The sequence below is a fragment of the Camelina sativa genome, chromosome 12 (assembly GCF_030686135.1).
Source record: "Camelina sativa cultivar CO46 ecotype springtype chromosome 12, ASM3068613v1".
NCBI classification, from domain to species: domain Eukaryota; kingdom Viridiplantae; phylum Streptophyta; class Magnoliopsida; order Brassicales; family Brassicaceae; genus Camelina; species Camelina sativa.
In genome coordinates, this window is record NC_141891.1 from 7,460,152 (window position 1) to 7,484,621 (window position 24,470).

At 37.4% G+C, this 24,470-nt stretch overlaps 7 protein-coding genes across 7 annotated transcripts; 2 read left to right on the forward strand and 5 right to left on the reverse strand.

Moving 5' to 3' along the window:
• The first annotated feature begins 463 nt into the window (after positions 1-463).
• Positions 464-1,140, forward strand: LOC147930262 (uncharacterized protein At1g43920, Chloroplastic-like). Its single transcript, XM_087476708.1, has 2 exons — positions 464-756; positions 830-1,140. The coding sequence occupies exons 1-2, from the start codon at positions 598-600 to the stop codon at positions 1,124-1,126; spliced, it is 456 nt and encodes a 151-aa protein (XP_087332834.1). The 5' UTR covers positions 464-597; the 3' UTR covers positions 1,127-1,140.
• A 232-nt stretch (positions 1,141-1,372) lies between these two features.
• On the reverse strand, positions 1,373-4,259 carry LOC147930263 (uncharacterized). The gene is made up of 3 exons (XM_087476784.1): positions 2,781-4,259; positions 1,718-2,692; positions 1,373-1,603 (listed from the first exon to the last, which is right to left on the reverse strand). Exons 1-3 carry the CDS (start codon positions 4,257-4,259, stop codon positions 1,373-1,375), a joined length of 2,685 nt encoding a protein of 894 aa, XP_087332910.1.
• Positions 4,260-4,952: 693 nt separating this feature from the next.
• Positions 4,953-6,309, reverse strand: LOC104730813 (peroxidase 44-like). Its single transcript, XM_010450035.3, has 2 exons — positions 6,045-6,309; positions 4,953-5,938 (listed from the first exon to the last, which is right to left on the reverse strand). Exons 1-2 carry the CDS (start codon positions 6,243-6,245, stop codon positions 5,201-5,203), a joined length of 939 nt encoding a protein of 312 aa, XP_010448337.2. The 5' UTR covers positions 6,246-6,309; the 3' UTR covers positions 4,953-5,200.
• A 726-nt stretch (positions 6,310-7,035) lies between these two features.
• Positions 7,036-9,630, reverse strand: LOC104717654 (RNA-binding KH domain-containing protein PEPPER). The gene is made up of 6 exons (XM_019234242.2): positions 9,068-9,630; positions 8,668-8,923; positions 8,362-8,510; positions 8,001-8,258; positions 7,660-7,851; positions 7,036-7,551 (listed from the first exon to the last, which is right to left on the reverse strand). The coding sequence occupies exons 1-6, from the start codon at positions 9,416-9,418 to the stop codon at positions 7,273-7,275; spliced, it is 1,485 nt and encodes a 494-aa protein (XP_019089787.2). The 5' UTR covers positions 9,419-9,630; the 3' UTR covers positions 7,036-7,272.
• Positions 9,631-12,591: 2,961 nt separating this feature from the next.
• LOC104730815 (protein CHLOROPLAST IMPORT APPARATUS 2) lies at positions 12,592-14,955 on the forward strand. Its single transcript, XM_010450039.3, has 3 exons — positions 12,592-14,042; positions 14,376-14,528; positions 14,667-14,955. Exons 1-3 carry the CDS (start codon positions 13,101-13,103, stop codon positions 14,718-14,720), a joined length of 1,149 nt encoding a protein of 382 aa, XP_010448341.2. The 5' UTR covers positions 12,592-13,100; the 3' UTR covers positions 14,721-14,955.
• A 1,188-nt stretch (positions 14,956-16,143) lies between these two features.
• Positions 16,144-18,114, reverse strand: LOC104730816 (peroxidase 43). The gene is made up of 4 exons (XM_010450040.3): positions 17,902-18,114; positions 17,640-17,822; positions 17,391-17,553; positions 16,144-16,701 (listed from the first exon to the last, which is right to left on the reverse strand). Exons 1-4 carry the CDS (start codon positions 18,112-18,114, stop codon positions 16,280-16,282), a joined length of 981 nt encoding a protein of 326 aa, XP_010448342.2. The 3' UTR covers positions 16,144-16,279.
• A 94-nt stretch (positions 18,115-18,208) lies between these two features.
• LOC104730817 (phosphatidylserine decarboxylase proenzyme 3) lies at positions 18,209-24,466 on the reverse strand. The gene is made up of 22 exons (XM_010450041.3): positions 24,453-24,466; positions 23,569-23,916; positions 23,347-23,426; positions 23,220-23,244; positions 23,073-23,132; positions 22,911-22,979; positions 22,522-22,611; positions 22,386-22,436; positions 21,992-22,075; positions 21,705-21,796; positions 21,452-21,604; positions 21,274-21,358; positions 20,918-21,029; positions 20,669-20,769; positions 20,241-20,288; positions 19,862-20,008; positions 19,615-19,710; positions 19,442-19,516; positions 19,254-19,346; positions 18,975-19,061; positions 18,844-18,894; positions 18,209-18,623 (listed from the first exon to the last, which is right to left on the reverse strand). The coding sequence occupies exons 2-22, from the start codon at positions 23,749-23,751 to the stop codon at positions 18,498-18,500; spliced, it is 1,908 nt and encodes a 635-aa protein (XP_010448343.1). The 5' UTR covers positions 23,752-23,916; positions 24,453-24,466; the 3' UTR covers positions 18,209-18,497.
• Positions 24,467-24,470: the final 4 nt, after the last annotated feature.

The following is a 24,470-nucleotide window of genomic DNA, read 5'->3' on the forward strand; positions in this document are numbered from 1 at the left end:
TTTGATACTTTTTCTCCGGTGGTGAAAAAGCTTGTGAATCTTCCTAGGCTAAAGATGTCACTAAGGTTGATACATAGGTTGTGCAAGTGCAACAATAGTTGATATCAGTATTTATAGTCGTACATTAATTAGGTACCGTTTCTACATATATATCACAAAAGATAAGTATGAGTATCTTCCTAAGCTAAAAGATGTCACTAGTGAAGTTTTGTGAACCAAGAAGTAAACAAAAAGCAAACCAAGTGAATAATGTAATGGAAAAAATGTCGTTTTAATCATGAACTTACACAAAAACGCAATTTAAACCATCAACTTTGCCTGCGGCCATTTAAAACATATAGTTGCAGTTGACTCTCTAATAAAACATGAAACCGCATTGACCAGGCCAAAAACCCCAAGTCAAAATTTCGGGTGACGGAGCAATTAACACCCGTTAACCCCCGTTAACCCCGTTAGCTCCTCTGTTACGCTGTCGTTAACAAATCCGTTAAAACGACTCAGAACCGAAGATAAATCCCTAAATTTTCATCTTCGTCAATTACATCCCCAAATTTTATTTTCATCATCATCTTCGTCTTCTACACGAACGAATCGAGTATGAGTTGCAATTCAGGACAATCGAGTGGTGAGAACAGAGGACGTTGGTGCCATGGTTTTCCTTCAAAATGTCATTGCGGTTTAGACATCGCCATCTACACATCAAGCTCGAAACAGAATCCAGGAAGACCTTATTTCCGTTGTCCAACTAGAGGAGATGTAAGTGATTCAGATATGATTTTGTGCGTGTTTTTATAGTTATGTAATTATAAAAAATATTTTGTAAAAGCAGGACCATTTGTTTAAATGGGTCGAAGATGGTGTCTATGAGGAGCTTGTTGAGGCTTTACCTAAACTGACCAACATTGAGAGCGAGTTAAGCAGTGCCAAATCTGAGGTTGCTGTCCAGATTGATGAGTTAAAGACTCGGATTGAAGTGTTGATGGATGATGCAATGTTGAGCAAAAGAGAAATTAAGAATTGGAAATTGATTGTCAAATTGTGCTTGGTGTGTCTTTGTTTAACTTTCATTGTAATAGTGATCCTAATGATTATAACCAAAAAACCAACAATGCATCTTGGTTACTAGTGTGTTTGATGTTGTGTTTTTTGGTGTTGTATGTTATATGTGGCTTTGGTAATGATAAACTATGTCTTTGCTTCAAATAAGAGAGATTTATAGTACCAAAGTGAGTTTAATAAAGAGAAAACATCCAGACAACAAACCATGATAAAACAGTAGGTTGAAACAACAACAATCCATTCTTCACCCAAAAAAAAAAACATCACATTCAGAAACCTTAGGAGGAACACTCAAACCATGTTGCAAATCGACCTAGTCCTTGTCCTTGGGATCCTTCAGCTTCCCCGTGGGATCCTTGATTAGTTTGTGATCCAACTGTCGGGCCTTGATGAGTTTGTGATCCGTGAGCTTGCCTTGGAGGTCCTTGATGAGTTTGTGATCCGTGAACTTGCCTTGGAGGTCCTTGATGAGTTTGTGACCCAACTGGTGGCACTTGTGATCCGTGAGCTTGCATTTGGGGTCCTTGATGAGTTTGTGACCCAACTGTCAGCACTTCATATCCGTGAGCTTCTAGTTCCTAAATCATTTGATAACTTGAGTTATAACATATCCATACATGATTTATGTGAGGTTTACGAAAAGAAAAACACAACATACCTGAGTTTTCTTCGGTCGACCTCTTGGTCTCTTTGGTACATTAACTAAGATAGTTGCATTCTTACATGCTTTCTTGTTGTGTCCTTGTTGCAAACAATTAGAGCATGTCATGATTCTTTTTTCTCGAGACATCCTTGAAGTAGATGAAGTAGTTTCATTCCTTCCTTTCCTCCTTGCGTAGTTATTTGGTCTTCCTCGGTTCGCTTTTCTCCATGGTGGTGGCAAGACAGGCAATCTATTCAATCTAGGCCACAATGGCATCCCCTGAACAGGCATAATACCATCCCGGTATGTTTCTCGCCACCGTATCTTTGTGTAGTAATCACTGACATAGTCCTCAACTTTCTCTTTCTTTCCTATTATCACACATGCAGCATGAATACAAGGGATTCCAACCATCTGCCACTTCCTGCAACCACAAATTCTCTTGTCCATATCAACCCTGTAAGTAACACCATTCGAAGATACCTCATGAATATTGTGTCTGGCCATAAGTCTCTGGCAATTTGCTGCCCCATCTATCATTTTCTCAATCTCCGCATGTGCTCTATTGGTAAACCTTGTCTTGAGCCTGTCAGCTATGAGAAACCGCTTAGCATTTCTGACCATGCATTGCCTCCTAATGTCCTCTAGCAAATCCAATAAGGGCTTTTTCCTGGCCTGTTTGATAATTCTATTGAAGGATTCACTCAGATTGTTAAGGTTGTCATTGCAACATGTACCAATCTTGAAGAAAGCTCTAGACCATGTCAGTGGATTCGTTAGCTGCAGGGTTGCATAAGCTTGAGGGTTGTACGCCTTTAGCTCTGCCATTCGATCAGCAAACTCTCCTGTCGTGTAGGCACGTGCTATCTTCCAAAACATCCTTTGTAGTTCTTGATCGTGATTGTCCTTCTTCCAGTTATCCATAATGTGCTTATCACACTGTCGATGCTCAGCATGTGGAAGAATGCTATGTATAGCTTTAACTAGACCCTGCAAACAAAAATTAAGACATTTGTTAGACCTTACATTTCAAGCAAACATAGAAAAAAAACCTTAAACATATAATGAAATTACTAACCGATTGTTTGTCTGAAATTAGAGCTATATCTGTCATAGTTTGAAGGCCCAAACTTACTGAGAGATGTCTCACAAACCAGTCCCAGTTATCATCATTTTCAATCTCTACCACAGCCCAAGCAAGAGGAACAATCCTATTGTCTTCATCTCTACCAACTGCTGCTAAAACATGACCCTTAATATCCCATTTCAGAAAAGCTCCATCCAATCCTATGATGGGTCTACAAGTTTCTTTCCATGAATCTTTTTGGGATTTAAAACAAATGTATAAACGATAAAACATTTGTTTGCTTCCAATGACTGGCCCAGGAATTGTCTCTATCTCGAATTCGGACCCTATGTTCTGCTGCAACACCTCTGCTTGATAATCCCATATCCGTGCAAACTGAGATTCGTGACTTGCCTTTCTTGTCTTCATAACTTTGGTCTTCGCCTTTGCACACTGGTCTGGTGTCACTTCCAATTTATATTCTCTCTGAATCTCAGCAGCCATCTCGTATTTGGTGATCTTTGGATTCTTTCTCAGCCTTTCCTCAAACAAAAACGCAATAGAAGACGCCTTCAACATCTTCGAATAGCCTGACCTCACACATATATGCTCATTGACAACTACTCTTATCTGCATCTTATGCTTCCTCTTCTCATATGAACAATAAACTCTCCATGGACATGGACGACCATCATCATCAACATAACAACATTTTGCACCAACCATAAGAGCTTCGGATCTATATAGTTTGATGTCATACCTTGTCTTCAATGAGTACATCAACACAGCAAGCTTAAATTCTTCAGGAAAGTTGAAAGTTTTCTCCACTGCTAACAAAGATTCTGGATCGTCAACATCTCCATCACCCATCCCTTCATTGTAGTTGTCTTCTTCATCTTCGTCATCCGATGACAAAGGATCTGGAATCTTGTCATCATCCCATACATCATCACCGCTGTCAAAATCTGAACCAGCTCCTTCTCCCCTAACAGCCTCGGGGAAGTCTTCCCTGATGTCTACATTAGCAACTTCATCAACATTGAAACCACCGTGCACTTCTTCCTCTCCACCGTGCACTTCTTCCTCTCCACCGCCTACTCTATCATCAACACCATCGAAGTCATCATCACCGTATACCATACAATCATCATCACTGTCATGTTCCACTTCCACCTCCATATCAGAATCTACTTCCGGTTCGACAACTTTTTCTTTTCCTTTCCGTCGTCGTTTAGCTCGACCTTTACCTCCGGCAACAGACTCCGATATACCTTCAGAAGGTCCACCTTGAACTTTGTCTCTAACCTCAGACTCTGAGATGCTTTGCGGTGGAGCTCCATCTCCGACAACACTATTTGTTTCGATTCGCGGTGGAGCTGCATCTACATCGTTGCTGTCAGACACAACTAGACTTTGTGATTTGTCTCGTGATGGAGCTTCGATTCCATCTCCGACAAACGAAATCACCCCCTTGTTTCTCACTTTTGGCATCGAATAATTAGGGTTTCAAAGATTTGGGGATTTTGGGAAATTAGGGATTACAATGCGATTTGGGGATTTTTAGCCTTCTAAGTCGTGGATAAAACGACGTCGTTTTCGTTTTAACGGATTTGTTAACGACAGCGTAACAGAGGAGCTAACGGGGGTTAACGGTGTTAATTGCTCCGTCACCCGAAATTTTGACCTGGGGTTTTTGGCCTGGTCAATGCGGTTTCATGTTTTATTAGAAAGTCAACTGCAACTATATGTTTTAAATGGCCGCAGGCAAAGTTGATGGTTTAAATTGCGTTTTTGTGTAAGTTCATGATTAAAACGACATTTTTCCCATAATGTAATGCATTTGCCCAATTTTCTTCTGATCTCGATAAATCTACTCGTTTTAGGTGTCTTTAGGATTTTCATGTTTCAGCAGCAAACACAGGCGTATTAATATTTACGATTGCATTTGGGTATAGTTTGGTTTCTTTCATAGTTTCACATGTTGTATATATTCAGAATGAACCAAACTAGCAAATGGAGATGAAATGATCATGCATAAGTATCATAAATATTACATATGATGAAAGTAGCTTAGATATAACGGTACGTTGTTTGTGCTACATTGGACTGGTGATAAAATAGATACTTAGACACACCTATCTTAATGAAACAAATCATTCTGGAATTTTGATTCGGTTAACAATATCAATTCAAATCTCCAAAGCATTTGAATAACAAATTAGAAAACCAACAAACAAATTGTTTAACTACATTTTAAAAAATGCAGTCACATACTATAGAATTACAGGAGTGAGTGATCACATATATTACCAAAGTGCAACGTACAAGTGAATTTGAAGGAAAATACAAAACGAAAACTTCCGGTTAATTATCTAACCGATAAAAAAAAAAAAAACCAAAATTTATAATGGTAATTTTTAAAAAGTTTAGAATCAATGTCTGTTGTTGAAGACTCTACAGTTTCTCCTGATCTCACCAGAACGACCAGTAAGAACCCTAATGGTACCCATTTTCACCATTGCTTGGGCAAATCTCTGTCTAAAGAGGGCATTGCTTGATGCAAAACTAGACACAATCCCACGGGTTGATCTATCGAGTCCTAAGTTTTGGTCAATTCTTAGGATTCCTCTTTGACGTCGGATCTCTCCATAGATTGCGTTATCCACGATAAATGGAGTCCTCTGGTCCAAGAAAACTGATGGGTCGTTAGGGGCACGACATGTGTTTCTCAACCTAGCATTCAATGTACGGTCCATTGCAGGGTCGGAAAGCCTCTCCTGGAAGAGACTACAATGTGCAACACCGACGCTGTGGCCACCACCAATGAGTGTAACCATATCGTTCACATCCATACCTTGAGCTGCAAATAACTGGATCGATGCGCCAACCGGTATTGTTGGTCCGGGCAAGTTGACGTCATTGGGGCTTGACCTTAATCCATCACGTCTTCCTGTTGGTACTGAGAACCTTGGTCCACCAGCTAATGCGACCGAGTCTCTGGTGGCTAGAGTTACAATGTCTGCGCATGAGACTGTTCGAGGGCACGCAGCCTCGAGCTGTCTCTTAGCTTCATCAATGACCTCGTATCCTCTCACGCTTGCATTTGGTCCGGTGCTTTTCTCTGATGGCCTTCCGGGTCTTAGGTCGATCAAGAGGGAAGCATCACAACCCTACATAACCATTAAAAACATTAGTTGTCCAATGTTACATCCATAAGATATTAACCATTCCATGATAAATATAAACACACAAACACACAAGGAGAAGCTTACGAACCCTAACAAAGCAATCATGAAACTGCATACGAAGAAATGCTGCAGTAATGGAACGGTCACGACGGAAACGGTTGGCAACAACATTAGCAACGATAGATTCTGCTCGAGGGCATGAGCGGCCGTAGAACCCAAATCGGAGCTGCGCCAAAGCAGAGGGAGCAAGAAAACAGAAAAGGAAAAACAAAGCTATGATTGCCCTCATCTTGTGTGATGAGCTCTTCCTTGTCTCTCCTATGAATGTTACTTCTAAGTTTTGATGATGAAGTTCAAACTACCCTTAAACCATATTTATATGTAATTTTAGGGACAAGACATTTGCAACGAGAATGTTTCAATAAGAATATAAGATGACGTGCATATAGTAAAGGTCCAAATATTGACATTTGACGGGTTAGAGGAATATATTAGGTAGTACCTGTACACTAATAATGTAATGTTTCATTGACAAGAGAATGGTTCCACGCGTCAAAGATTTGGTTATGGCCAACTTGAAATACATTTTGAACAGCTTGCGTTCAATATATTCTGTCTATTTCGAAATGGTACCATTCCTGAGAAGTGCATTTTGTTTAGTGCTCTCTATAGAAAATGCAATTGTCTTTGGGATATACATGTTTTTACAAGAAGCTGTAAAAAATGAAAATATACAAAATCTGCAAGTATTGTTTCTTTCCTGTGTATGACCTTAATCGTTTTGCTTATGATTACTAGTGACACCGTTATCTATAAACATTGAAATCAAAACTCTCATGTAAAGAAAAATGTACTTCTGAGATGCTTACAGATGACATTCATTTGTGGATCCCGTAGATGTTTGCAGAAAGGTTCTTCGACCAAACAAAGCCCCACTCCTTACTTCATATATTAAGTAAAAGTTTCAACACAAAATAGTTTTAATAATTATTTTTTAAAGTATAAATTCTTAAAAACTGAATTAGTCATTCTGATTGCTGCTGACCAAAAAAAATTCTCTCAAACAATCACAGAAAAAATTGGAAAAGGAAACAAAATCATGGAACTGTTCTTATTCGACAGTGACCACTGACCAGAAACGTCGTGTAAAACATATCTGAGATCTGAGATTCTGAAAGAGAAAAATAAAGAAGAACAGGCACAACCTAGATTTACATTACACATACATTGGCTCTCTAGAACTTGTTCTTTCCCTTCTCTATTATAAATGAGCCTTTCTCTAATAAACAGCAATGAATTAAAACACAGAAAACGATTCAAAGATTATAATTATTGCTGTAGCCACCAATATCAGAAGCTGGTCTATATTCCGTACTATAAGTTTGGCCAGAGAGAGACGGCGTGTAAGTTGAAGGACCTGCCAGCTGAGAGTATGCTGTTGGTCTGTACTGCCCCGGCTCTGTACCCAGGTAGCTACTGGAGAGTGGCTCTTGACGGTTGCCCAGCTGAGGAGGATATGCAGGTACATAGCCAGCGTCGATTCTGCCATATCCCCCTGAAACCGAAACTGGTTCCTTGTGATTGCTGATGAACTCCTGCATGCACGTAAACCACAGATACAGTTTTATAGCTCGAAAGCGTAATCTTCGTATAATTACAAGGCCAGTTAACACAGTATTATACATAGATGGATTTTTTCTTACTTGAACTAGTTGCTCAGCAGTTTGTACTTGGGAAGATGTGCCTTTGATTTCCACTGTGATTTGATCAGGATGTGGACTCTCTTGAATGGTTATGGTAGCTCCGCTTCTTCGACGGATGTAGGCTATATTATCTCCTTCTACACCAATTATATCCTCCGCATAGGAGAACGGTATTTGCATCGTTTGAGATACCTAGTCAATGAAACCAATAATAGAAACGTCATTACTAGTTCTGAAACAACAGCTTAGATGTGATATGATCAAAACCACAGGTAGAAGACTAATCATAACAAGCAAGAATGGTGATACCGCTAAACACTTTGTGGAGATGATGAATCTACCTGTGTAACAAAAGCAGCAGAAACCCGAGCAAGACCAGGAGAGTGTCTGGCGGACAATACAGGATCCTGACTGTACATAGAAACTCCCGAAGGCTGAACACGTGACTCCATTCGAGACTCGCGCTCCAGGAACGAAGGTTCCCTCCGTGCTAAGAGGGAGAAATCAGGCTCCATTACATTTGAAGAAATATTATGCAGAGATGACTTGTTGTCAGCTAACGGCTCTTCCTGACGAGTTTGAGAGACTCTAGCCAGATACTAAAGATAAAAAAAAAACAACAAAAGTTACATAATTCGGAAAGAAAAGAAAGGAGAGACAACGCTAAGGAACAAATCGTTTCAGATTAACCAAGTAGCATACTTGCTTTTCGAAGAGAGGAACAACAGTATGGTCGACTAGAAATTTCCTTAGATGTCCAACAATGGCTTCTAATGCTTTAAGGATTTTCAAAGCTTCACCCTGCAAATCCACTATCCTCTCATCTTGCGCAGCATAAAACGGTGTTTCCTCTGGCAGAAAAGAAAGTACAGATTACATCTCATTATCAAGTATGCTCATATGAACTATACAGCACACACTATCAGAATTAGGAAACAGGAAAAGATGACAGACATAAACTGAAGAAGAACTAACAAAAGAGATCATAGTTGCTAAAATTGAAAATACCTTCTGATAAAATACGAACAGAAGCACCAGAGTGCTCAACAATGGATTTAATCATAGAACCTTGTTTGCCAATTAAATTAATAGCCTGAGTAGATGCAACTAACAAACGCACAGAAGAGAAGACACTCCCAGCGTTTTGAACATCATCATCATCATTATCATCAGGTAACCCTGAAACTCTTCTAAACACCCTCAAGACTGCATCCATTGCAGGTGACATATATGCCTCTGGCTCTTCCTTACCAGTTATTAAAACCTAAAACACATAATATTTTTTTCATTAAAACCCTAAAAGTAATCAAATTTGCAAATTAGGAAACCCTAGAGATAGAAACTAGAAAAAATTCCACAAAATTCGAATTAGCTTAAACTAGAAAGAGAGATTGAAAGAGATACTAACGATGCGATCAAGAGTGGTAAGAGGACCATCAAGGACTTTGATACGAGCACGAGTCTCCTCACACATCTTCTTGATAAAGTCACCTTTGCGTCCAATGATAGCTCCGACTTTAGTCACCGGAACGATCATACGAAACACGCAATCGCCAGGCCAACCTGGCCATCTCTCCTCCGTGGAATCGGGAGCAGTAGTCTCGGAAACAGCTAAGCTATTTGGCTGGTTCAATTCAGGGAAGGTGCCGGCGTTTTGGTCGAGCAATGTGGTGGCACTGATTCCAGCCGGCATAAGGTTTTCATTCTCAGGGAGGTTTAGGGCACCGTTGTTGTCAACGGAATCTGCGACGGCGGCCATTATACAACCGGCAATAAAAAAAAAAAAAAAAGATACGAAGAACAAGAGAGAGAGAGAGAGAGAGATTTAACCTCTCTGTTTATAATACAATCGGTGCTGTCATGGTATACGATGTCGTGTCGGCTCTATTACTTTGGGCTTCCGGTTAGCAGTTTTACTTTTGAACTCTCATTCTAAAGCCCATGAGCAATATTTTTTTATACCAATGAAATAACCCTCCAACTCCCCTTACTTAAACCTTTAAATTGTACCTAAGTTTTGTACTTTGAAACTTTAGTACAGAAGTATATGAGATACATGTCTTTAAAAGGAAAATTAGAGAATCTTAAGAAATTTGTACAATCATATGTTTCATTAATTAATTTGCTGAAAAATTATTATAAATCATGTGAATTAAAACTTCTTTGTTTTCCTCTCTCTATGTATTCTTGTGAATAGTGATCTCTTCAAATCTGGACTTCCACACCAATGAACCTTACGTATTAAATCCAATTATGCAAATTCATATTTCAATGATCGATTGTTTAATACTATTAGCTCCACATCTTGGTTTACAGTCTCATTTAAATTGGATTTTCCAATATCCTTCAGCCCATCAACAAATGCATATAATTAAGCTGATGAATATGGTTTTAACTTTTTTAAGTCACACGGTTATTAATCTACATCAAAAATTTATGTACTAAAATTAAGATACAAGCACTCTTTGTCATATAAATGTACTTGTTTCATTTTACCGTAAATTTGGAGGACTTAATAATTAATATATCTTGTCATCATCTGCAATATGAATATGCTATGGCGAAGAAAGAGACGTAACGTAACATAAACAAATATCTACTGTCCCGAAGATACTTTTATCTCTCTGCGAGTCACTTTTGTATTTTTCATTGGGTTCCCTATACTTTCTTTCTTGATAAGGTGTAAAAAAAAAAAAGGCTTTCTAGATTTATATATCTTTTTTTTTTTGTCAGAAACCTTTTAAAATTCCTATATTTCAAAAATTAGAACATTGGACATGCATTTTTAACTCAGAAACTAAAATGAGTCCCCATGGTGCAGAATTGGGATTTTAGGGCAAAACACACACGTAATGTGTATGTATATACCGTAATTAATGGTCCCCTCGATACACACGTATGGAAGAAAAGAGCTAGCGTTCACTTGTAGTTTGTAACTATTTGGGTCAATCTTGTACGTACGCACAGTGGCCTAATCGACTCTCAAAGGTCACATGCTTTATGCTTAACATCGTACTTACAAACTGTTGATACATTTATCACATTGAGTTATCCAGTTACATGTAATCTTTTTTTTTCGTTACTTTCTAACAATTTCTTACATCTTTAGCAGCACTTCTTTTAATTTATCTCTAACTAATTACATCATTACAAATGTCCACAATCTGTTTATACTCAACAGTCAATACCTATGAAAGATAACATCTACTATAATCTACCGTGACGTCAGAAAGGAAAAAAAAAAGAAGGTTACATCGATATACCGTCAATAAGCTTTAAACCTCATTAATATTCTTTTTTATCCAAAGGTAAATAACAGTGACACAATACATGTATGTACTGTAGATTTATGGCTAGTTGGCTACTCCTTCGAAAAATGTTATCTGTTTTAGATTCAAATTTTTTAAAACTTCTGCTTTAATTTCAAATTTTTAAATCGAACAGAACCTAGAAATCAATTTGAAAAACATTTTTTTTGTTTTAACATTACAATTAAAAGGAGAAAAGGTGAGGAAAAGAAAGGAGAAGAAGACAGGGTCACATGTTGTTGTAATAAGAAAAGAAAAGTAATAAGTAATATAACATAAGAAGATTCCAAAATAGAAAAACAACTGGGATGGACTTTGGAGACGGTGGGCAGAGTTGGCAGACAGGTTTATCCTCTCTTTTCTCTATAGATGGGATAAAATCTCATCTCTTCTTTCCTCCTTTGTAAGTTATGTTCTCCTCGTATATACTACACATATTCATTGACTGCTAGGCAATATATATTAACTCAAGCTAAAAAAGAAATCTCATCTCTACGTCTTGTCTTGTTAAATACATAAGACTGATGAGACAACAATCTAGTATGTGACAAAGACAAAAATTAGTATAGGGATTAATTGATAGGGCAGGGATATGGTATGAGGAAGTACTGTTCAATTGCAGTACGTAACATCCTAGACTCATATATGACACAAAGTCACAAACAATCGAAATGATCTAAAAACTGTAGAGAATCTAATGATCCCATTGAACGTAATGACGCAAACGTATGATTGCCATCTGCCACATATCACTTCCAAATGGGTCCAATCGTTTCTCACTGCCCAATACCCACGCGACTCTCTTTCTCTCCTTTGTTTTGTTACTCTCCCCACATTTTCAATTTAAAAATCGGAAAAGATACGTTAGTTACTTCAAAGTTTTCAGACTATCAGTCAGTACTACTAGTACTACTATATAATATGTCTTGTTTTAGTGGTCGAAGGTTTTAGTCCAATCGCTGAGTTCCCACTTCTTAGGGATGTGTGACACTAACCTTTTTATTCGAAAAGTATATCATATGATATGGATACACGGTGCTTTGAGATAAACTAAAAAAAACTTCTTATTAGTCATATATCTAAAATTCGTACGTGACTATAAATTATTTTCTGATTCCAAATTTGTTAAGCAGCATTCCAATTTGAAGTTTCTGATTGCAAACTTCTTATTAGTCATACATCTAAAATCCGTCTGTATTTTCTTATATTTGCCATACATATTTTACAGTTCAATGCCAATTTGAAGTTTCCTAGTGTAAAAAAACACCACGTCATCTTAGAAATCGAACACATGCAATGGGATCAAGCCACGTAAACGGATAAGGTGGCATGTTAAGTTTTGTATATATACACGGACATATACAGACGAAAAGTTTTACAGGTGGTCGATTATAATGTTTCCGAAATTTGGAAATGTCTAAAATCCAGTAATAAATTAACGTAATTACTTATCCTACGAAAACATCCGAGAAGAACAAAAATTAACCTAATTTATTCATGCATTTTTAAATACCTAAATGAATGAAAACTAAATTTTCACTTAGCGTTTCTACAAACATGATTCAAAATTCACAAATATTCATTCGCTTTCTACAAGTGTAGCTCTATACTCTCTCACTTTTTCACTCTATTTTTTTTTCACTTTTTTACCTCTCTGTTTTCGCATCAACAAAGTGATGATTTATCACAAATCAAATCAAAACAGAGCCTCAATTTATTTTGACTATATATAACTTTGGAAAACCCCCAACGGGTCTATTCTCTCTTTTCTTACACCAATCTTGTGACTCCCAATCCAATCTCAGAATCTCTGCCCCTCTCTCTGTCTCTCTCTCTCTCTCTCTCTTCTCTCCTTGTGGAATTTTTACATCCATGACCTCTTTCTCTGTCTCTCATTAATCTCAAATCTTCTTAGGTTTTTTGTAGGCTTTCCTTTTATAGTAGACATAAATTTTGTTTTCTTTTTCTTTTGACCCTTTTTGCTATATTTAGTAAACAAGATTTTGTCCGAAGGGTTTAGGGTTTAACAGTAGATTTCGTACGATACTCAGAAATCAGAAACGTTTCTTGAATTTAATTTACACTATTCTTTATAAAGAAAAGAACTTAACAGTGTCTTCCAAAACTAGAGTGATGTCGTCTTGTCTAAGCGGCCCCGCCGCTTACATGGTAAAATCTCCACCGTCACACAACACTCCTTCACCGTCATCTACAATCTCCGAGTCAAACTCTCCTCCGTTCTTGATCTCCACGAGAAGGCCACGAACTCCACGGAAACGTCCTAACCAAACATACGACGAAGCTGCCGCTCTTCTCTCCACCGCTTACCCAAACGTCTTCTCTTCCAAGAAATCAAAAACTCATACGTTCGGCTCCACTAAATCTCCTCTCAGTGATTACGACGAAGCTTCTCAGTTGCTTCTTCCGTACGAATCCATCGAAGAGTCTGAGTTTCTGTTCAACCCCACGGTTCCAACGAAAGCAGAACACTTCTTGGAGCGTAAAGATGTCAGTTTCAATGACGAGTCAGAGGTGAATGGGTTTGGGATTTTCGATGACTTCGGCACGGAATCGATTCTTGATGAGGAGGTTGAAGAAGGGATAGATAGCTTTATGGGGAGTATTGAATCCAACCAAGTAGAGAATTGCTACAGAATAGGTCGATTAGAGGAAATTATGAAGAATGCTTGGAATGGAAGGTTTCGATTAGGGCTCGGTTTGAGGAGTTCTCTGAGGGAACACGACGACGACGAGAACTGGTGCAAATTTCCCACTGTGGAATTTGATCAGATCTCGCCGAGAATTCAGACCACCGCCGCCGCCGCCGCAGCTGATGATGGTGTCGTTGAGAGTAGCAAGAGTAAGACCATTGTTACGACGGCGGAGGGAGACAAAAAAAAGAAGAAGGTGACTCCGGCGGCGGAGAGCTCCGAAGATCCGTTGCCAAATCTGGAACAGAGAGTGAGTCCGTTGTTGAAGCTCGACTACGATGGGGTTTTAGAGGCTTGGTCGGGTAAGGAGTCGCCCTTCTCCGACGAGTTTCTCGGTTCAGACGCCGCAGGAATCGACCTACATGTACGTTACTTCAATTCTTTAATCTCTCTTTCTCGCCGCTTAAATTAACTTTTTAAAATTAGTCTATATTAATTCTTATTTCGGAATCTCCTAAATCCTCTTAAACCATGCCACATGGCACTCAAATTTTGCATCTCAAAAGAGTTTTGTCTTTTCAACTTTTTTTTTTTTATATATGTTTTGGTAACCAATCGTTAGCCAATCTACATTAGCTAAGATTATCTAAAAAGATGAAGTTGAAAAAATTATGTTTCCAAGTAGGAAGTATGTAGTTGTTTATCAAGTTACTGAGTGAATATGATGTAAGTTGAATGATGTGTGTTTTGGGGACAGGCACGGTTAGGTGAGATAGATTTGTTCGGAGAAAGTGGAATGAGAGAAGCAAGTGTGTTAAGGTATAAAGAAAAGAGGAGGATTCGACTCTTCTCCAAAAAAATCCGATATCAAGTTCGCAAACTCAACGCCGATCAGCGCCCACGTATGAAGGTATATTTCTATATTATATTGTCTTGAAATGTAAAAATTGAAAACTTATATATGTAGAATGAAACTATATAATGTACTGATACATTTGATTTGAGCTAAGGATTGTCATTATAATATTGTGGTTTATTTATCTGACAGGGAAGATTTGTGACAAGGCCCAACGCAAGGAATTTAAGCGGGATACGAGTATAAGAATAAGAGCCTAAAGAACTTGAGCTCTTTGATTCTCGTTTTGTTTTGTGTCTCTCTATTCATGTTTAGTTGCTTTGTTTTTTGCAGACTTTGCAAATTCGCCCTCCCCATTTTTTGTTCTTTTTTTTCAACTAGCCCCTCTTGTTTCTTTTTTTTGTCATAAGGGAATGGGGAAGAAATTAGTTGATTCGAAACAGTAAAAATTGAGAATGAATACGTTCAACTTTAGTTTGTCTTTTGGTAGAATTTAATTGCATGATGAGCAGTGCCGTGCCACCTATTTAGTTTGAAAATATGTTTACTCTTTTTATTTTAAAAATTGATGATATTTTTTTTTGTTATTAATTCTTCTTATTAATACTCTATTTTAAAAGTCCATGGTATTTCAATAGAGTACTTTTTTATAAAATGTTTTGGTAACCAATCGTTAGCCAATCTACATTAGCTAAGATTATCTAAAAAGATGAAGCTGAAAAAATTATGTTTCCAAGTATGAAGTAGCTAGTAGTTAAGTTACTGAGTGAATATGAATATTTGATGTAAGATGAATTAATGATGTGTTTTGGGGACAGACGCGGTTGGGTGAGATAGATTTGTTCGGAGAGAGTGGAATGAGAGAAGCAAGAGTGGAATAAGGAATTAATAGGACTTTTAAAATAGGAATTAATAGAGTATTCTTAATTTTTATTTGTATTAATAGAGTATTATATAATGTATTAGATATTTGAAATTAAAATGAAAAACTACATGAAAGTTGAGAATTTGTATTATAATTTTATATGAAAGGATATTTTTAGTGAACTAACAAAATGCTAATGCGATAATTAAAAAAAATAGATGGTATGATATCTGAGAATCTATTTTATGTGTTATAAAAACACATACGTAAAAATATATTACTGATGTTTTGTTCATATTTTACATATGTTTTCTTATTTTTTACTCAACATTTCAAAGAACCAAAACATTACTTTTTTTTTTGGGTCAAAGAACACATAACTAATTTGCTGTTATATATAAACAATCACACCTACAATTTATATTTATATAGAATTTAATGTAAACTATACTCAATGTATCAAATAATCAAATAATTTATATATATAGATGATTTTATTATACTCATATATAAAAAATTAAAAATACATATCATTAACTATTTAGTATATATACCATTTTTTTTAATTCGTCCGAAGAGTATAGGAAACCTAAACACGACACTAGTGATGAGATTAAGAATTCATCATATGCACACTACTAGCGCCTGGATGCGATGATTTATATTAGTGGAAATATGTTGCTATGCACAATAGTTTAACGTATTACTCAATATCCTTTTTAATAGTATACAAATTCTCTTTACAGTTTATTTTTTCATCCTCTTTATATTTGCCATTTTTTCTTTCCATTATGTTGTCTCCCATTTAATGTAATGTACCATGCATTAATATTATTTTTGTTTTAAGCATTTTTTGCCTAAATATATTTTGGAGTCAAAGATCAAAACATTTTTTTTGAGTATAAGAAATTCAACAGTTTCAATTTCATTGCTTACTCTCTCAATTAAAGGCCGAGCAAACCTGTCGAATCTCTCCTTTAGAACCAGTCTTCACACCAATCTTCCCCATCTTTATTATTGCCTTTACAAAATCGGACTCGAACGTTGCCCCGAAGAACGGATTTAGCATCCCAAGATAGGAATCCACAACCCGTCGAGTCGTTACATCCTCGTAAAGACCTGCATCAGTCTGAAGCACAGCGAATCCATCCTTTATGTTTTGCAGAATCTGCTTATCGAATAGACGTTCACTGATCCGGTCCATTGGTACCCGGACGTTTACGTCACCATTTTGTGGGCATCGAGTGGTTAATTCGGGTAGGAATACCGGATTGATGGTCGGATCAGGTTGCCCACCGGGTAAGAAATCGTAGAGGCGTTTGGTCATGAAGAAGCAGGCCGTTGTTCCGATAGTGTGAGCAGCTGATACGGTTGAGAAAAAAAATTATTGGATTGAACCAAAAATGGACCGCTCAGTTTTAGATCTTTTGATTTCTTATAAAGCTGAAACACTTTCGTTCACTACCGTATATTAAGACTCGTGCATGTTGATAGTTTCTTATGTTTGTTGGTCACACGTGCACGTTGATGATCTAACACTAAAGTCTACTCTAAAGAATGACCCGATAGATATTTATGACGTTTGGTCCGATTAAACGCCGATCCTATAACAGGCCTATTTTTGTGTGAATGATGACATTTCTGGGCCATGCCCGATTTTACATGACAGAAAATAAAAATACATCTTCCTTATAGAACACACTCAATTTTGTAGTTGAAATAAAATACAAATTCATGCAAAAGAGCCTAAAGTTGAAAAAAAAAAAGGCTTGCGAGAACTTTTTTTCTGAGGAAAAAAAACACTGTTGGCTTAGGCTTGAAAAAAATCAAAAATGTTTTTTTTATTGGTCAACCAGAATTTGGTAACGGACGGAAGCACGTGACACTAACACACGAAGAGAAGAGGAAACGGACGAAACATGCGAAACACATCACGGGTTCAGGAAATGAAAATCATATAACTTGAACTTCGAACCAAAAACCTCGAGATATTCCCAAACCACCAAACAAACATGAATGAGAGAGAAAGACAAAGGAGAAAAGACACATACCACTGAGAAGCACGAGCTCTTTGGCGTTGAGTCCTTTCTGCATGAACTTTGCCTTAAGTATCTGAATCGAGTCACTGATCTCAGGCATGTCCTTAGCCAGCGACATGTTGGAAACACGGCCGTCTCTCCGTCCAGTTGGCACCTCATACGCTGGTCCATTTGCCTGTATTATACAAATTTATCACAACGGAGAAGAAAATAGAGCAAGATCGAAAGGTTTTCTTCTTTTATCTCAAATTTATTTTTTACCAAAGATATGGCATCACGTGCAGCCAAGGCAACAATGTCTGAGCAGGAGACAACACCGGGGCATGTACCTTCAAGCTCGGCTTTGGCGGCTTCTACTATCTCAAATCCTCTAACGCCTTCATGCCCAAATGCATTCTTTTCAGAGATTGCTCCGTTGTTCACGAGGATCGAGCCATCACATCCCTGAAATGTGTGATTAAAACTACAGTATAAGCATAACAGCAATAGTAGAAAGCACAAAGAGGAGAAAAGTGCATTGTACCTCAACAAAGCAGTCATGGAAATGGAGCCGTAGAAGTATGGCTGGGAGGTTAGGGTCGGAAAGAGCAGCTCCGGAGACAACTCTCCTAATGATTGACTCAGCTTGAGGGCATGTATTGGAGTAAAACCCGACTTTGAGATTAGCAAGAGAGACACGGAGGAAAACCGTAAGCAAAGACAAAGCTAGACTCATCTTAGCCTTTGTCCACGCCATTTGTGCTTTAGTAAGATCAACTCAGCAGAGAATGAGAGAGGGAGAGGGAGAGAGACAGAGATAGAGAGGTAAAAAAAGAATAGAGAGAGAGTTATACAGACAAAGTCTCTTCATTAAGATAGCTATAAAAGAAGGACATGTGTTTAACCATATCTGCATCATTGCATGTAAAAGTGTCATCTAGCCAAAACACTCAACAAAAACCGAAACAGTAAATATTGACAAGTATCGGTACCCCGGAAATACTGGTGTTATATATACAGAGCAACGTCATTGTGTATCAAACTGAGGAATTAAGTTCTTGATGGAAAAGAGTAACTAAATAAAATCAAACCAAACCAAATATTCGTCGTTTCGTACTAACTCACATAGTTTGAAGCAGTTCAGGGTTCAATAACACAGTTTTCAAGCTTTGGAAAGGAAACACCCAGTTGCATTCCAACAGTAACTAATGTCTCCAAGGACCTAGCGCTGTTAGCTAAGAGATCCTCATCAATCTTAATTGAGTCCTGCAATACGTGTCAGGTGAAAGGTCAGGTTGATGCAGATGCAAGCACTCATCATGAGACGGTATTATGAAAATCAATGATATATAATCACAAGATTTTCAAATCAAGAAACAAAAATTCGAGGGTAGTGGAAGTATATAATTCAATTTTTCGGCTATTGGAGCTTAGAAGAGATTAGGCATAAAGTATTTTTATGGGTGGTAAGGGTTTAGAAGCTAACCTTTTCAAAGACACATATAACGGTGCTTCCACCAAAGGAAAAGTAACCAAGCTGGAAAAAGAAAAAGGTTAAATTAGTGGCAAAACTATGACCTATTTTCAATTAGAAAAAAAAGGTTCAGAATTGCTTACCTCATCCCCTTTCTTCACATGGTCTCCCTCTTTTCTAACAAAGGCGATGCTACCAACCATTGTTGCTCCAATTGCAACAAATGCGACCTGTTACAGACATAGGCCAGGGTCAAGTTCTGTGACAAGATCAGATTTCATTATACAGCTTTGTTTATAAATTACAGCATTGATTTGAGTTCATAGCATTAAGCACAAGAGACAACTGAGATATAATTTGCATCGGCAGACCCAGGAAAAAGGTTAGGTTAGTGTATTATATTATACGATGAGATGACAAACCTTTCCAAACTCTTCTGTTGATATAATTACGATGGTCCGTTTATTCTCAGTGAACACATTACAGTACTTACTGTTGACTGCAATTGGATTAACCTGAGAAGCAAGGATACGAAAGTATCTCCAATAAGAACATCCAGAAGAGAAGAATGAAACTCTTCAATGTAAAAGGCAGATGGATGAGTACATACTGTATATAAGCTTCCAGAAACATTGACAAACTTTTCAATGACACCAGTGACAGGGGAATGAAAACGATGATAGTCCTGTAACAGATCAATATATGCATAAAGTGAGGTAATAAAAACGACTGTGATTTTTTAGCTTTTGATCGAAAGACATGAAGCATGCAATCTTGTCGTACCTGTGGAGCCAATCGGAATATCACCAAAGATCCATCAAGGAAAGCATCCGAATTCACATCCTTCCCAAGGAGACCTTTAATTGAGAACTTCCGGCCCTAACAATATCGAAATCCGTTGAAATTTTTAGAATAGTAACATTTAGGAGGTGTTGCAAGTTACTAGCTGCATCACTTATGTTAAGATTTATTCAATTTTAGTGATGCCTAGCTTGCAGAATTACTATAGCTACTCTAGAGGCCGGTTTACCTTGATCCAGAACCGTGTGCTATCATCCACCGACTGAAACGCCATTAATCGACAATCAGCAGCAGATACAGCAACATCATCCTGATCCATGCAAGCAATTGGTCTTGCACCAGGCTTTAACTCCCGTATGAAGAATTCATTGAACGTCTGCAAGTGAGATGAGTGATGACCATCTTTCAAATCCATTAAAACTACACAAGCTTTACAGTTAACCAAATTCTAAAGGGTTTTTTTCCCTTCTCGATATAGACTGCAAAGGATTTTGCTTAGACGCTTAGATTTAGCTCATTATCACTTGCATTCTTAATAGCTAGCCACAAACTAATATGTTTTTAACTTTTTGTATAAAGTCATATTGTCAATTATTGCCTTTGCATACCTTAAAATGGTCCAGAGGATACTTGACTTCGGCCATGTTTATTTGATCCTGCAACAAACAAATGGTTCAATTTTCGGCCTTCATGTAAACTTACAAAAGGAGGGCGATGCAGTTTAAAACCTAAGATATCTAGGGAAGCAATTTCAACCTAGTCACTGTTATACACTTATATATAAAGCATAAGAGAGGACTGTCGACTGATCTCTGTCAGAGGATTTCACATGGTGTTTCGATTCCCAATAGTAATATCGAATTCCGTTAATATTCATCTAAGTTTTTAATAAGATATTTTGTGCCGCATAGCACTATATCAATATCACATTTCAAACAAGTATTGCTAAACTCGAACCCAAGCCAAATTGTGTCAGGCTTAAATTTAACAGCCATTTGACACATAATAACTTAACAAAAAAAAAAAGAATTCACACCTTGAAAAACTCGAGAAAGCTGGGTATATTTTGAGCAGATTCAACAGTGTTCATTTTCTTCCCCTGCTTTTCAGAAAGGTTCTGCAAAATCTCTTTTGCTCCTGCATCACGGAGATCAATCCAGAAGGAAAACTTATTTGCTTTGTACAATGACAAGAATGTGTATCTCGAGGGATCAAAGCAAGCGTAAATAACAACAAATATTGATCACAAAGGCACTATAGCCAGGTGTACAGAAGTAGTGGTTACCTTGGTCCATAAGGCGTAGTCCAATTTTTGACTGGTAAATAGCTCTCATCGACATAACAATCTTTGAATCAATCAACTCTTCCACAAGCCTCTTAGTCTTCCGATCAATCACCTAAACCAAAAATCAATTAAAGTATACTTTAAGTGGATTTGCATGAGCCATTAGAAGATACTCAAACGAAAACCACAAAAAATGAGGAATGCAAAAAAAAAAAAAGCAATAGGTTCCCCTCAAGCCAGGATATGCTGAAGTTAACAGGATTTTAAGAAAATAAAAAACCAAACAACCGTGAGAATCAGCCTCCATATTAAATGTTTATTATGACATAAACAAAAGAGGTAAAAAGGAAAGATACCACGATATGTGAAGCACTCGAACCAGTATTCAAGCCAACATCATAAGTCGATAAATGAGTCCATTCACTTAGTTTGAACATCCATCTGAAGAAACGTTAAATTGTTTGATCAAGCGAAAAATATATAAATTACTTAGAATGTATGTTTAGAAGCTACAAAAACTGTGAGAATTCTAACCCATATGAAGCCTGCCTATCAGTCAAGAACCCTCCAGTCATCGTTTGATTACCAGTTCCTTCGTCAAAACAGAGAGTCATATGGATCATTGCATTGAGCTTGTCAAGTTGAAGAGCCTCACCACAAACCGGACAACTATTTATAATTGGCTCCCTGCAATAGATGCATACAAATTACTGGGGTTCAAGGATGTATAAAATCCGTACGTATAAACAAAATTTCTTAACATAGGCAATGCATATATTGTTATTACTGTTCCTGTTGAACGGCGAGAAGTGCAGCCAACTCATCAATTGTAACAGAACCATCTCCATTCAGGTCAGCAGCTTTGAACAACTCCTCTTTCTGGTAACAAGTCAGTGAAAACATCAAAAGTTCCCTCAGAAAAATGCAGCAATCTAACATCATCTATATTAAAATGCCAAGGACAAAAACTTTCTGGTACTTGAAATTTCAAAGGCTAAGTCCACACTCGGAAACAGATACATATGCATAAGCACGCACAACATATAGAATTGACAAAGTTGCTGACTGTCAAACCTTGTCAGCAGCCACTACATTCCCAAAAGCATTCATCAGATCCGAGAACTCTGAGAATGAGAGTGTTCCATCTTCGTCATAGTCCTGCGCTTAGATGAAGAACTCCAACAATCAATTATAAAGGCTACATGATGCATAATGTTACTTAGAAAAGAAACTGCTTAACAAGCCACTGAAAAGAATAAGGTAGCTCAAGGCTTCTTAATTGAAAGAAGTTTCATACCAAAATAGATAGTACAATAAAAAAAATGAACAAAAGGAAATCTGGTTAAAAACGTCTTTATAATCAATCATTGGATATTCAGAAAAACTAAAATTGTACCATGCTAAAAGGATATCATCACAAAACTTCACAAGACCAGAATAGACAGAGTGAAAATTAAGTAAAACATACCACTATGGACAAAATACGCTTCGCGAAGCATGTCTCAGTTTCAACAGGATCCTGAGAGTGTTAAGCAACCAAAAATCACAAAACCATTCACACTGCATTCGTTAATGTACTGATTAAATTTCAACATATTGCATACCTCAACGGAGCATGAAATGAACATGGTGCCAACAACATTAGATGAAGCCGGATCTAACAGGTCAAATGACTTGCAAGTAGAGTCAGGTTCCTATATCACATTGTATAAAAGAGAAGCAGAACAAATATGTCAACAGAGAAGCACAACAAATATGTCAACAAACAATGTTCTAACTGATTTATCATTGACGACAATGCAATGTCTAATTAATGCACTGACTATTATCAGCCAAATCGTCGCAGATTCCCTAGAATCAACGGAAGACAAGTGATAGAAAGCAACTTGCTGATACTTACACTAGTCGAGCTTAAGCCCGAGGAAAGAATGAACAATTATTGAAAAGAAAAACAGTAGAAGAACTTAAACAGCAACAAACTTTAAATTCTGACCTGCACTACAAATTCAAGTAGATCAAGCTCACAATAACCAACGATATTGTTCTTCAAGAGCCTATTGGTCTGCATCAAGAAAAAGGAAATCATCTCAACTGATCAAATAGCTAAAAAGACAAATCTAGAAAGAATAAAGTAAACTCTGATATCACTTCACACCTCAAATACTGAAATTCTAGCCAGACTTGGTCCATTTTTCTCCATGAGGAGCTTCTTCTCCTATATACATAAAACTCAAAACTGATTAACCCCAACTATTCTCACAAGGCTGTAAACAAAAAATACAGTAATCGAGAGTTCTCTTACTGAGTTCCAAATCGGCTTATCCGTACTGCAAAATCATCAGAAACAAGACGGTGTTAAGTACAAGATTAAAAATAAATTACGAGAAGAGTTTCAAAAATCGAATGGGAAGAGTTGTTTGGGAACATACGAATCTGAAATTCCGGAACGGAATGTTTGTTCCCCGAAGGAAACACAGGCGAGCCACTTGTCCTTGAACTTCATCTCCGCCTAAAGAGAAGATACCAAAAAGAGCGAAAACGAAGAGAACACATGACTATATCGTAATCGAAATACGCAGTGAACGTTGACAAGAACAACAAAAAATCAAAAAAAAATCAAAAAAAGGAAGGGGAGAAAAGTAAAGTCGTACGCCGATGAGAGTGAGAAGAGCAATGCCGGCGAAATCCTCAGCGCTCACAGATCTCTGACTGACTAATCCGGATACGCTTCCGGATCCTGGACGACGAAGACGGCGGCTGCGAAAGTTCTTAATCTTCTGTCGCATCTTCGATCGGCGCGATTCCTTCGTCTCCGTTGAGTTTCCGTTTCCCATGGTTCTCTCGGTCTCTCTCTTTAGCTCTCTCACGCGCTTACGGATCGGAGATGATGGAGGAAGACGAAGTCAGTGAGCGGCAGTGACCGGAGTCCTTTTATTTGCTTACAAAAAAAAAAAAAAAATCTTTAAACCGGAGAAGGTGGAGATGAATTATCACACCGTGTAAATACTTTAGGAACGTTTCCAAACTTTTTTTTAATACCTTTTTTCGTCTGTATCTTTTTAATTAATTGTTATTATTCGCTTTTCATTTTTGTAATAAACGATTTATGAAACATTTTATTTTTAAAAAAATTGTAATTAGAAACTTCAACTTGGTGAAATAGTTAAATATTAATTTGACTTGGCCTTATTTGTGGTGGGCGATGGCTGCTTTGTTGAAAAGGGGATTGTCATTTTGTAGGGACATGAACTCTGGAGATTCCTGAGTCCCCAATCCTTTCAATGATCAAACTTGTCCTTTTGTTGATCTATTATGCTTTGGAGAATGTCGCAGTGAAACGTTTTTGATGATAAAGACATTGGTCAATAATAGCTAAATCCCAAATACATGTGATAATTGGTAGGGACGTCGTTTGTAACTTCCAAGTTTTTGCGTTGTAAAATTTTGGTTGGAAGGTTTTACACTTTTGAAAATACATAGTGATCTTTTATAACATTCTCCTATTTTGGGTTTCATAACTTTTCTATAGTCGCATGTAAAATCCCCAACGTTA